This window comes from Scophthalmus maximus, chromosome 15 (genome assembly GCF_022379125.1).
Source record: "Scophthalmus maximus strain ysfricsl-2021 chromosome 15, ASM2237912v1, whole genome shotgun sequence".
Taxonomy (NCBI): Eukaryota; Metazoa; Chordata; class Actinopteri; order Pleuronectiformes; family Scophthalmidae; genus Scophthalmus; species Scophthalmus maximus.
Genome location: NC_061529.1, coordinates 20,987,483 through 21,000,007, shown reverse-complemented (window position 1 = coordinate 21,000,007; position 12,525 = coordinate 20,987,483). Strand labels below are relative to the sequence as shown.

The window sequence follows — 12,525 nt, the reverse complement described above, 5'->3', positions numbered from 1 at the left end:
ATGCATATCTGATTGACTTCCATCTGCTTGTGTTCACATTAATACCCTAACATGCCCAATTAGTCCTCGCTAAGACCATTTAATGCATCTCAAGTCAATTACCTTTTACTTCCTTTTCCAGTGACTTAATTTCTGTGAGTGAGACAAAATAAAGCCTCATATATTTCAATAATCAAAGAAGGACGATGGTTTCAAAAGGGATAATTGCGACCTTTTTGCCTATGTCTGTTTTATCCACTGATCTGCCTGGTACCTGGAGATACTTTCTCAAATTCCATTGTACAATTGATAGGAATAGTTTATCATCAGTGTTCATGTTTTCTAGAATACTATTTTTTAATACAATATTTTACTTTTATCAAAAACATAAAACCTACGCTGGCGTATTAGGGCCATTATAGGGAGCCGGGGGAGGGGGTTAATATTTCGAGAAAACCCCCCACAGAATTTCTGACATTAAAGTCATATATTTACCAGAAATAAAGTTGCAAATTTACCAGAAAAAAGTCTGAAGAATTGTGTATGTCCTATTGTTTTTTGACCCATAGTTGGTGGTGGGAGGGGCTCTTTTCACTGAGTATGCATATTACGGACATTAAAATACTGAAAATACTAAAAAGTTTAGAAAGAACGAAGAATGCATCCAAGGTTCGATTACGTCATTTTATAATAATTAGCCATGTGGATTTACCTTCAGTAGAGACAGGGGATGGTTTGTTTGCCCCAGCAGCTACATTTACAAGACTTGGCCAAATTCCAAGATTTGTGGCAAACTAGGAAAAACAGTTAGACTACATACAGACAGCTTTCCATTAACTTGCTTGTAACAATTCACTATTTGCAGAGTAGCGCACTGTGTTTGTGTATGACAGCGGAGGTGAATGAGAGACTGCATGTAAACAGGGCAGATTGAAATATCACTTTTCTACAAAAAAACAATGTAGTTCCTTGATAAACAAAACACAATTTTCTGATTTTTTTTTCTCTTAGACTTGCTACTTTTTTCAAGTAAATGTACCGCTTTAACCTCAGAGAATATCCGAGCTTGTATTCTCATAAATTCATGACTTTAATGTCAGAAATTCTGTGTTTTTCTCAAAATATTGACCCCCCCTCCCCGGCTGCATATTTTTTTCTTCCTACAACGGCCCTAATACGCCGTCATTAAGACCATCACAATTTGCCTGATGACCATTACAACACTGTATATACTGTATTGATTCCCACCCAGCCTTGTACACACCTGTCCTGGAACAACAGCCTGTAAACACCACCGTACTCACATACTCACTCTTCCTATAGTACATTTTTACGAAAATGCAGGTGAATGAAAGAGATGTCTTCCTCTGTCACAAAACTATATCATTATTTATCCCTTGCACATTCAGGCAATTCAGAAATCCTGAGTATACGGCATATACCTTCGTATCATGTTGACGACATGAGATTTAATCATCATTACAAAATCTGCACATGGTGCAGTGTTTCAGACCCTGTTATCATTTTTTAAATTATCATCTTATTTGATGAGTTGGCCTTTTTTAGGGTGATACTGTGTAACCTCCGTAGACTCTTCTTTTATTTGCTTAGAAAAAATGAATGCACTTGATTACCACTTTAACCAACAAAAAGCTGAAAACATTAGCCATATGTCCTAAGTTTTCTATGGATATTAATTGTCTCCAGGATGAATCCCCGTCAGTATGTTGTTTTATCCTTCCAACTCTTGCATTGCACATGGTTGCAGCCTTTATAAGGGCTTGGATGTGAGGTTTAACCTGTGTGGTTGTTCTGTCAGACCTTGGTCTTTCTCTACAACAAAGGTCACAGATCACTTACATGAGAAACTTTACTTTAGTTGATCAGAGTTTTTGCTGCCTTTGTGTTATGTCTTTATAAGCACCTGTGGTAACTGATCAGATATGGTGTTGTGTCTGCACTGGGAGGTAACAGAAAGACTGGAAGTGTGTGTGTGTCCGTGGAGAAACTATTTCTTCACGCTGGATATTTGTTTCCCAAGTTCATTTGTTGCTAGATGATGGTTTGCAACCCAATGTTACTGCTTTTCCTCCTAACTACTTAAACCTTCTGCATTTTAACAGACATACACATGGCTGTGCCCACTGCCAGCCCTCTGTATGTACTATGAAGAGTAATCATTTGCATGACAGTCAACATGCAAGTAATACGAGTGTTTCTAATGCTGCCTTTGTGTGCTTTGTTTTTCTGTCTCCTTCTGTTCCAGAGGTCATCGGTAATATGCCAGGTGAGTCTGAATGAACACAATGTCCAATGTAAATACATGACAACCTTAACAATTATTTGTATAGCAGATTTACAAACGTCATGATCTAACACGATTAGCATCGCCATATAAAAAGCAGCCCAAAAGAAAGGACAGCAACGAAGTGTGTAAAAAGGAGTATAGATGATAAAGCAGGAAATCTGGCGTAGAATTAAACAACGGTGTGAATGGAAATGAAAGATGCAGTGAATTTGCACTTTAATGACAAATCAACTCACTGTCTCTCTTTTAAAGCTTATTTGTGTTGGAATCAGATTGAAATAAGATGGTGAAAGGAAACAAATAGGTGGAGATTTATGACTCCAAACACAATGGAAATCAAATATTTCACAGAGAGTCAGTTGCAGCACTGTTGCACTTGCCGGATGCTTTAGTTAACCCTTCCGATCAGTCCATCACAAACCAGTGGTGGTCCAGGGGGTTTGAGTCTGGAGACGGGGTGTTGATGAACCTACAGAGAGCTAACACTGGAATCTGCAGTCCCCCATACACTGTACAATGCTTCGTAGCTGCTTAGCTCAAAACACACACACACACACACACACACACACACACACACACTCACACACACACTGTTAGGGACTATAATGGAGCATTATCAGCTAAAGAGCCAGTTAGAAAGTTGGAGACCAAAACAAAGCTAAAACCGATGGATCATATGTCACAGCTTGTTTTCTCTGCTCAAAAATAAAATAAGTAAATCAGTTTTTGCAGGTTTAACTTTACAGCAGGTCACTACAGGTCAGCTCTGTTACTGAGCAGGTTAAATGTGTTTGAGCTTTCACCAGCATGCTGTTATGTCTCTTGATGAAGCCTCCCGCTCCAACACGGGAAGCTTCGTGACGCCCTGTCAGTGTGTTCTGATGTCATGTTTTCCCTCTGGAGGAAAACATGTATAACGTCACAATACAAAAGTGTATTGAAACCAAGTGTTCTCTTTTCTTAAGTATTCACTTTCAATCTTTCTCTTCCCTCTCTTTTATCCCCTTCTTGTCCTTTCAAGGCCTTGCACATATGATGACAGAACAAGGTACGCGTCTCTTTGCCTCTTCTCAATCATGTCTTTGTCTTGTTGGTGTTGGTGTGGAATATACATGTATATGAAAGTGCATGGTTCTATATATATATACACAGTGTGATAGTATGATTTTATTATTCAGAAATCATGTAATACCTGATGTGTTGGCATGTTTCATGTGTTTTCGATGATGTACAATTGCACTACAGTTGCTACTGTACATTAATTTATTCTCAGGACATGTATTCATATATACATTGAAGTGCTTGGTGTGGAATTTGAACTTATATCTCCTCTTCTTCTCCCTCCCCATCGGGGCTCTCTCCTCTGTGGATCCTCTGCGCCTCCTCCTGCTCCTCTAGCTAAAAGCAAAGGTACAGCCTTTTCGAAATCTTTCCTTTTCCGTCTCTATGAAAAGCGACGCTTGCTATGTGAGTGTTTGAGAGCGCTGCAGTGTGACGTGTTTGATGCTCTAATGTGTTTGCCTGTCTGTGTTCAGCTTCTCTTCTGAAATGGTTTCTCACCAAGAGTGCTTGGATTAAGCAAGTAATTAAGTAAACCTAATTTCAAGGGGGGTGGGGGTAAAATAAAAATCTGTTCTTATGTGTTTTCTTACCGTGTGTGCATTTTGTAAAGGCTATACAGTGCATGCCGGGACACTGGGAGAGCTTTAGGGTGCAAAGTGAACAACAGTCAGTGTGGATCAGTTTTCACAAGAACAAGCCTCCCCACGCTTTCAGTAAATCATCATTCATTCTCATGCAGAGTACAGGTTTCTTCTGTCTACAGAACTAACAAGCATCGTCTTAAACTCTATAATCCATTAACTAAAGCCATGTTCACGCCTTACATGATTCTTGTGGTGTGAAAATATATACAGTATGTATTTCATTTCATTTATTCTGGTGTGACTCCGTTTCCCACAAACAACAGTTCTTCAACAGCAGATGTTTTATTTCTATTAACATAATGAAGATATGTTGTTGATTCAACTAAATATCTTAACTTGTTACCTCCACTCAGTAAGGTTTACATTTTCAAAACTCATCACCACTGTTGAACAAACTGTTCAATCTAAGGCAGCAGGGAAACATGGTCGTTCAACTCTCTGTAAGTGTACAATGACAGTGAGTTCAGTTGAAATGTCGTCATGTGTTAACACCCCATTCATCGTTTGCACACAAATGGACAAAATTGATATTTTGCCAATCTGCTCTCCTATTCCACAAAGTGAAAGTAATTTTTTCAATTTTTTTTTTGTTCTTGCAAAATCTGAAAACTCTGATCTATGTGTCCAGTGCTGTACTTAAGTACATTTTTTATGTATCTGTACTTTACTTACGTAGATTTAGTTGTGTGTACTTTTTGCCTTTTACTCCCCTTCATCTTAGAGCAAATATCTATACTTTCTACTCCACTACATTTCTGCACTGGGTTGCATTAAACGTTATAGTCACATTGTCATTTTTTTCCTGAATGAAACGTAATCAATGGCGGGAGAAGAACCAGAACCAATCAGAGCAGACATCACACCCAACATGGATACGGGGAAGGCTACCGACGAGACTGAGGCTGAGCCAGACATTGGCCACCCATGGCCCTATTTAAAACTGAATTATTTGAGATAACTGAGGTCTTAAAATGATGCATGGAGATTCCGGTGCAGTGTTTCCGTAAGGATTTCTTTCAGCAGCTAGTGCCAGCCTCTGTCTCTGTTAAACCATAGGGAAACTTTTGACCAGTTAAACTGGTTCCATGTTTCACTCTGTGGCTCGGACGTTAGCATGCATGCTAAGCGCTAGCTCCTGTCAAAACACAGGCGTAGTTAAGTTGATGCGTGACATATATCTATATATATATATATATATACGGTATATATATCTTTTAGGAACAGTATATATATCTTTTAGGAACCGTTATGCAAAAGCAACATTTTATTTTTCTCACAGGTACCCGGTAACCCTACTCTGTCCTTACTGGTCTCGCTCCCTCCCTCTACAGCGCTCCGTCGTTGTGTCTTGTCATGTCAAAATAAAAGCCCTCTCAGAATCGTGTAATTGCGACTTGATGACATTTCATAAAATTCAGTAGGAGTGGCGGCAATCATTTTGCAGCAGTGGGCCGCCGCTACAAAATGAACGTACAGGATGTCAGAGGGTAAACACAAGGACAAAGACCTTTCAAATATAGAGATTGTTGAGATTGTTTGCCCTGATATCAGTATTATCATCTGCAGCATTCTTATTTAAAATGGCACAACCTGTACTATTTTTGTATTCACAAAATGTACATACAGTGGTCACTCTTGCTTCAATATTATAGACCAATGCATTAGGGAATACACAGACAAGTACTTTTACTTTGAATACGTTAAGTATATTTTGAAGCAAGTACTTTTACTCAAGTATAAAAGGTTAATGTGGTACTTAAACTTTTACTAAAGTACTGTCTGTTTATTTGTACTTTTACTTAAGAACAGTGTTTGAGTACTTCCGCCACCACTGTATGTGTCTATCTTCACTACATGATTTAAAAGACGTAATTTCAACTAGCACATTTGGATGTTGCAAATAAATTGGATCGGATGAATTGTTAGGAATACTCTGGTTGATGAAAGCAAATTCCTTTTTCATTCATCGTGCTCTGGGTGTCAGTACGAAGACATGGAAAAACTCAATGTGTTTCCATGTTTGCCTTGAGAAGCTGTGATTGGCTACAGTCTGCTGCAAGTGTGCACCTGCAATGGCTTCCCCCATTCACAGCACAAAGCTCGCAGCAGCTCCCGGAGTTTCCTCTCCCCTCGCCTCCTGTCTGGTTTTTGCTGTGTCTAATCCCTGCGTGAGATGGTAGACATTATTCGGCATCAGGCTCCCTGTCGCCTCCTGTTAGGCAGACAAGAGCCTCCATTCTGGCTCTATTTGCATGTCAGCACACGGGTGGCGGGGAAACAGATATAGAGAGAGGCGGGGGGGGAAATAGAGAAAAAAAGTGTCTCAGCCATCAAGGAGTCATGAGCTGAAACAGGGTTCTCTCCTCATCTCCTTTTTCTTTCTTTTTGAAAATATTTCTTCTTGTTAGACTCATCTTTTATCTCTAATACATTCTTAATACATCTCTGCCTTCAAGTTCATTTCTCATTTACTCCATACTTCCTCATTTTTTTGCCTTTCCCCAAATCTCTATCTACTCTTTCTTAGATCAATTACAGTTTCCAAACCTTTCCATTTTAGCTTTATTCTTAATGCAGTGATGTCCAATGCCATTTTACTTTAATATACATGTGATTCATGCCACATCGGTACTTCCAACGGAGAAAACTTGGGCAATAAAGAGAGGGCAAGGTCAATGAATGTGGCTCATGCAGCCTCAACACAACCCAGAAATGCCCTGCACTGGCCAATCAGTTATGTTGCAAATCCACAGTCCTGGTGGAAGACTTTGTCATGTGAACAGTGCATTTCTGTTATTTGCCTGGTGAATATCAAGATGCAGGATGAAATGATTGTGTTGCAGTGATGACTTTCTACAGCTGTACAATTCTAAATATATGATGCAGTGCAGCGTTTAAGGCCCCCTATGGAGCTGTAACCCCAAAATGTAATGTTTAGGGGATAAAAAAAAAAAAGTCATCCAGTTTTATCATTTTATCAATACAAGTGGTAAATACAGTTCCATTACATTAGATTAAATTTGCACCTTATCAGTCGTAATGAAATTCATTTCTGTGAATATTTGTGATTTCACACACCACATGACCCTTTATGGCATTCGCCATTTGGGTTTCACCACAGTCCACTTTTGTGTGAGGGTGGAATAAAGTTCTTAACACCATGACCAGCTAGAAGCTGCTACAAATTTACATTTGGCTGTCAAACACGACTATTCATTTGAATTCAATTTTATTTGTATGGAGCCCAAATCACAACACCATCATCTCAAGGCACTTAACAAAGTGAAGTCGAGACCTCACAATATTACAGAGAAAAACCCACCATGAATAGTTGTGTAACCACGTAGGGGAGAGATAAAAGACAAAGATAGTTGATCACAGAGAGAATTTATTGGGATAATAAGGAACGATGAGCTGATGGAGCCTGATTATGAAGGGCTTTGTAAGTGAGGAGCAAGATTTTTATATTCTATTTAGAATTTTAAATGTATAACACTGGAGAAATATGATCTCTTTTTCTAGTTCCTGTGCAGCACGTGTATCCTTTACTGATAAATCAGAATGAATTAGCAGAATTTTAGTCTGCTATGGACAAAATTGCCCTCCCTGTAAGAAGAACAAAGGGGCATTCATATTTTTTAGTGATGTTCCATTCCAGTATTGGAGATGCCTTTTGATACCGAAAATGATCGGGCATTGGAGAGTATCCAAATCCATGTACTGTACCGATCCGATACCACGTCTTTAAAGTAGTTCACCCAGGTAAACTGCAATTTTCTTTTCCCAGAAATCACCTCTTCTTTGCCACTCTGAAACAGCAGTTGTGCTGTACTGTCACTCGCAAGTGCTGTTTATAGAGCGGTGAAGAAGAAGTGATTTCCTGGTAGTGTATTATAATGCCGAGTTTGTTTGAGTAAATTATGGAGCTCGCCGCAAATCGGAGGGATCACAGTGAAACTGGGGCTCGCACATCGGCACTCGATTGCTTTGTGTGAACTACCAACATCGCGATCGTGTGACTCACCGAGGCCTCGCCGACATCTGCCAGATATCTGGCAGCCAATCTCCTGTAGTGTGAGCTGTGATGTGAGTGCATCGACCGCAAGACCCGGGGAAGGAACTGTAGCACAACAACACAACATTCTACACCTAAATTCTCTGCCTTTTTCATTTTCCGTTTTTCCGAACAAATCACTAAACTATTTGCAGGGCTTGTTTCTGTTGTGTGCAAAGTCCAGGTGTCAAAATCAGTATCAGAAGGGGAAAAAATAATCTCTAGTACATCTCTAGTATATGGTCATTAAATTCCAATACTTATATATAAACCACATTAGATTTGTCAAATAAAAAAGTAAAATGTGGGCCTTTTGTCTTGAAGCAGATGTGTATAATTATTTTTGCCATTTAGTTCCATTCACATTCACTGAGGACAATCTCCTGACTGGCCTCTTGCTGAATTGCAGCATTGATAAGAAGTGGGCAGGCTCTCCGTAGACGGGCTCTGTCAGCAGCGTCTGACTGCCAGCCGACCTGCAGCTGTCACACTCATTTCTTTCACCAAACTAGCACATGCCTGACGTCCTGCTGGCCCGCTATAAGGATTAGTTTACTGTCCCCTTTCGATGTAATAACTACAGAGGTGGCTCTGTTCTTGAAGCTATAACTGATCATCTGAAAAGAAAAGAAAATGAATTGCCCATAATATTTTTCCAAATCATCCACATTTGAACCACTTTTGTACAACAGTCCCAGTAATATGGGATTATTTCCTTTTTGATAGTGTAGCTATCATCAGCAGAAACGTAGATGATTGAATTCTGATCTCTCATGAGCACATCATACAGATTGGCTTAAACAGGGACTCCTTTAGGAATTCTGTGTTTACAGCACCGGCAATGGTGAGATTAGTAGAAGTAGAAAGCACCATCAGTGAGTTGCATGAGCTAGTGTCCTTATTAATCACTGTTGAACCCCACGCTTTGATCAAGTTTTTGAAGTTCATCATAGAACTTCAGGCAGAAAATCATTTGACATTTGCTGGTCTTTCTTCATCAAACCGTGGGTGTACTCGCCAGTGGAACGAAAGTAAGTTTATTTGTTTGAGTAGGGGCAAAGGAACATGTGAGCTGGACCCCTACTTTACTTAGGAGAGAGACAGCTCTAAGTATTTTTGAGTTGGGTTCAAACACAAGGTTACGACTCCTAGTTATCCAGCACTAGGTATATTTCATCCTTAAAAAGGGGCAGATCTTCCACTAAATTCATCTTCATTCAGTTAGAAATCAGTGGTATGATATGAATCCCCTGAAAGTTTCCTTCCATGCCCACATCCTCTTCATAGATATTAAAGATAGTTTAATGCTGGAGAGGGACAGGAGGACAGAAAAGGAGGGGGTGGTGGTCACTGGTAAGAAGGGGGTGGTGGTGGGTGGTGGTGCCGTTGCATGGACAGTTGTGTTTTTTGCGCTTCACTGAGTGCTGGTAGGAGCCAGACATGGAGGCCGGGGGGAAGCCCGGCATCAGTGACAGTTGGGGGTGGGTGGAATGGTTTATCTAGGGGGCATGTTGTGTGCAATATAAATACAATGGGATGAGGGTCAGATAGAATTTTTTTTTTTTCATGAAATGTCTATTTGAAAATGAGGATCATTTTAAAAGCTTTTGAGAGTGTCTCTAACACACCCTGATGTTAGAGACACTCTCAACATGAGAGAGTGTCTCTAACATCATGTCCCCAGGAGTGTTTATTCCTGCAAAAGTCCTGATGCGTCTTGGATCTATTCATAAATGAATATGACAAAAAACATAGTAAATTATAAAGCTTTGTGTTATAATTTGTCTCCAAGCCCAAATAGGCTACTTGCACAACCATTCCCGGGTTCTACTTAGCACTGCTCAACTGTTTTTCTGTCCGGTTCAACAATGCCACTAGCTGATCGGTAACGAAGTGTGTGCTGCAGACCTTCGTGTGAAAGGTGACAGAGAAATGATGCCGACGTGAGGTAACCAGCCATCGTCTTCTCAGGTCGGGATGGGTCGGAAATCCATGAAAAGCCATTCAATTTCGATGACGCCGAAAAAAGTGGGACACAGCAGTGCTTCTTCATCTGTTTTGAAAACTTTAGACATTTCCCTGCGTAGACTCGTGACAAAACTCTGAATGATGTAGTGAGTAAACACAGTCACGGTTAACAGACCGGAAACAGACGAGCAGCATTATTTTGAAACGGAAGTACGTCACGAAGGGAAGGGCATGTAGTCCATTGCGATCATGCTGATGATGCCATGGGGGTTATTTTGTTGAGGCTGCATTGAGGTAACACCAGGTCACACTGTATCATACACAAAAAGCTGGATGGTAAAACTCCCACACTAGAAACATACCTGTGAGGGTGGAGGCAGCTCAGGAGAGACCTCCCACTGCACCAGGGGAGTGATTAGCACAATTGTCTAATCACTCCCCAGGTTAAAAAGCCTGTGAAGAAGAAGCTTCCAACGGGAAGAGAGACACAGAGACAAAGACGAGCGGTGTCACACTACATGGTAGATGTTTTGTGTTCGTTCTTAATAAAAGAGTTACCGTTGAGCGGCTGTTGTTCTGGTGTGTGTTGGGTAACCCAGGGTGGCAAGGATGCTTGCCACAATACTTTATCTTTTACTGTACGGTGGAATTGTCAAATTGGCTTAGGAAGGTTCCTAAATCTTGATGTGACCCGGAAGTATTTGATCGGCAGCCGCGATTAGAACTGTTTCGGATTCTCTAAATGCATAGGAAAGGAGTTTCAATGCTTCCTTTCCTATCTCCTCTAGCGTAGGGTACACTGGAGCTTCCTATGTGAGAGTAAGGAGATATAGACGCCCCACAATTCATCGCGGCAGTCATATTTAAACGATTCAATCCGAAGTAGAAGTAGAAGAAGAGTATGAATATGACCACGAAGGGTAATCATTTAAGTTACCGTTACATCTGATGTCACACGGTGGTAAAACACGTATTTTTTGAGGTTCATCTTCAGAAATCTGTAGTTTAAACGCGGCAGACGCGCGTCAATAAAAAAAACTGTATTTATGAGGATAGTTTGACACGGAGCCAGAAAAATGGCAAAGCAGGAGATTTAATCAAACTGATCGTGGTCCACCACTGCTGCAGGGCTGTGAGCAGCAAACTATGAGAATGTCGACTGGGCTGAGGTGAGACAGTTCAACAAATTAGCAAACAAATAAGATGAACAAGCTTATGATGTTATGCAGTCATGATGAATAATTATTTGAAACAAAGAGCTAGTTCACTTATAGCGTGTACTTTGATTCATGACCATGAGTCAAAAATCCTCCAGTTCATAATTTGACTTGGGTGTGTGTGTGTGTGTGTGTGTGTGTGTGTGTGTGTATTTGTGCGTGCGCGCGCATGATTGTGAGTAGGGGAGGATCAATGTTTCCTAGAGAGTGACAATGAACTCACTCGATGGCTAATGAATTGTGCTGACAATATGGAAGTAGTATGCTAATCAGCTAATCACGTTTGATTGCCTCACAGAGGTGCGTACTCGTGCTAACCTTGAGGAGACACTGATAATCAGGAGAGGATGAGGCGCCGGGGATTCTATGCCTCACCATGAACACCTCAGCACCTCACCTCAGATCGGTGGAACTGATAACGTGGCTGTGTGTGCAATTTAAAACTCTTGGTTCACAGAGAACTGGAACTCCATTTAACACACGCCTCCCCCTCAATTGGCTCTGTCATCAACTATAGCTGCCTTACAAAGAAGAGTTGTATGGACGGACTCGGGTCAAGGTTGATCATGGCTCAAACTCATTTAATTTCGAACCTTCCTCATGCCAGATATTCTGGATTTGATATCTGAGAGGTTAAAAATGATTTGATAACAATACATTGGCTGTAGTTGTATACATTTTAACATAACCACATTACATACAGAATCTTTATTTGATAAAAAGCCATTATATTTAGATCCCGAGCCATAGCCTGTAAGGCTCTAAGGTTCTTGAGAATAACATCAACCTGATCATCAACGACTTTTCAGGGTTATAAAATGCCGGGGGTTGAGCCGCGCGAAACCACTCCTGTTTAAATAGATGTTTCCTCGCATTGCAAGCGACCAAAACTATTGGAACTACATTTGAGCAACAACTGAGATCAAATTCAGTAGAGGTTCTTAAAGAGGTACAACCCACACTAAAAGATCAAAAAGAGACACACATTGAACATAACAAGAGACAAAACCATCACTTAATGATTCTCTAAATCCAAGGTCGATTCAGCGACTTTGAAACATGGTTTGGTTTATTCATTCCAGGTATTTGTGTGTCACTTGACAAGACAATACCAAAAACACAGCTAGTTAACTTTTATTAGAATACTATATGTGTAATTACTTCAATATTTTTGATGTGTTAAGTTTGGAACAACGGTTTTGTTTGTAACATTTAAGTGGTCGATAAGACTAGAAAACGTCCTATATACACAGTCAATTTACCATAGTGAATAAATCTGATGTTCTCATGGGG

At 40.3% G+C, this 12,525-nt stretch overlaps 1 protein-coding gene across 6 annotated transcripts in view; it reads left to right on the top strand.

Annotated features, from left to right (window-relative positions):
- nrxn3a (neurexin 3a) overlaps positions 1 to 12,525 on the top strand; it is a 170,097-nt gene that overhangs the window by 24,238 nt on the left and 133,334 nt on the right. For all 6 annotated transcript variants that reach the window (XR_004785369.2, XR_004785368.2, XM_047337831.1 and 3 more), the window contains exons 3-5: positions 2,246 to 2,266; positions 3,309 to 3,335; positions 3,686 to 3,697. Coding sequence is in view for 4 of the 6 variants with exons in the window: in XM_047337831.1 (XP_047193787.1) it covers positions 2,246 to 2,266; positions 3,309 to 3,335; positions 3,686 to 3,697 (60 nt within the window). In the remaining 2 variants the exon portion in view is untranslated. The remainder of the gene's footprint in view (positions 1 to 2,245; positions 2,267 to 3,308; positions 3,336 to 3,685; positions 3,698 to 12,525) is intronic.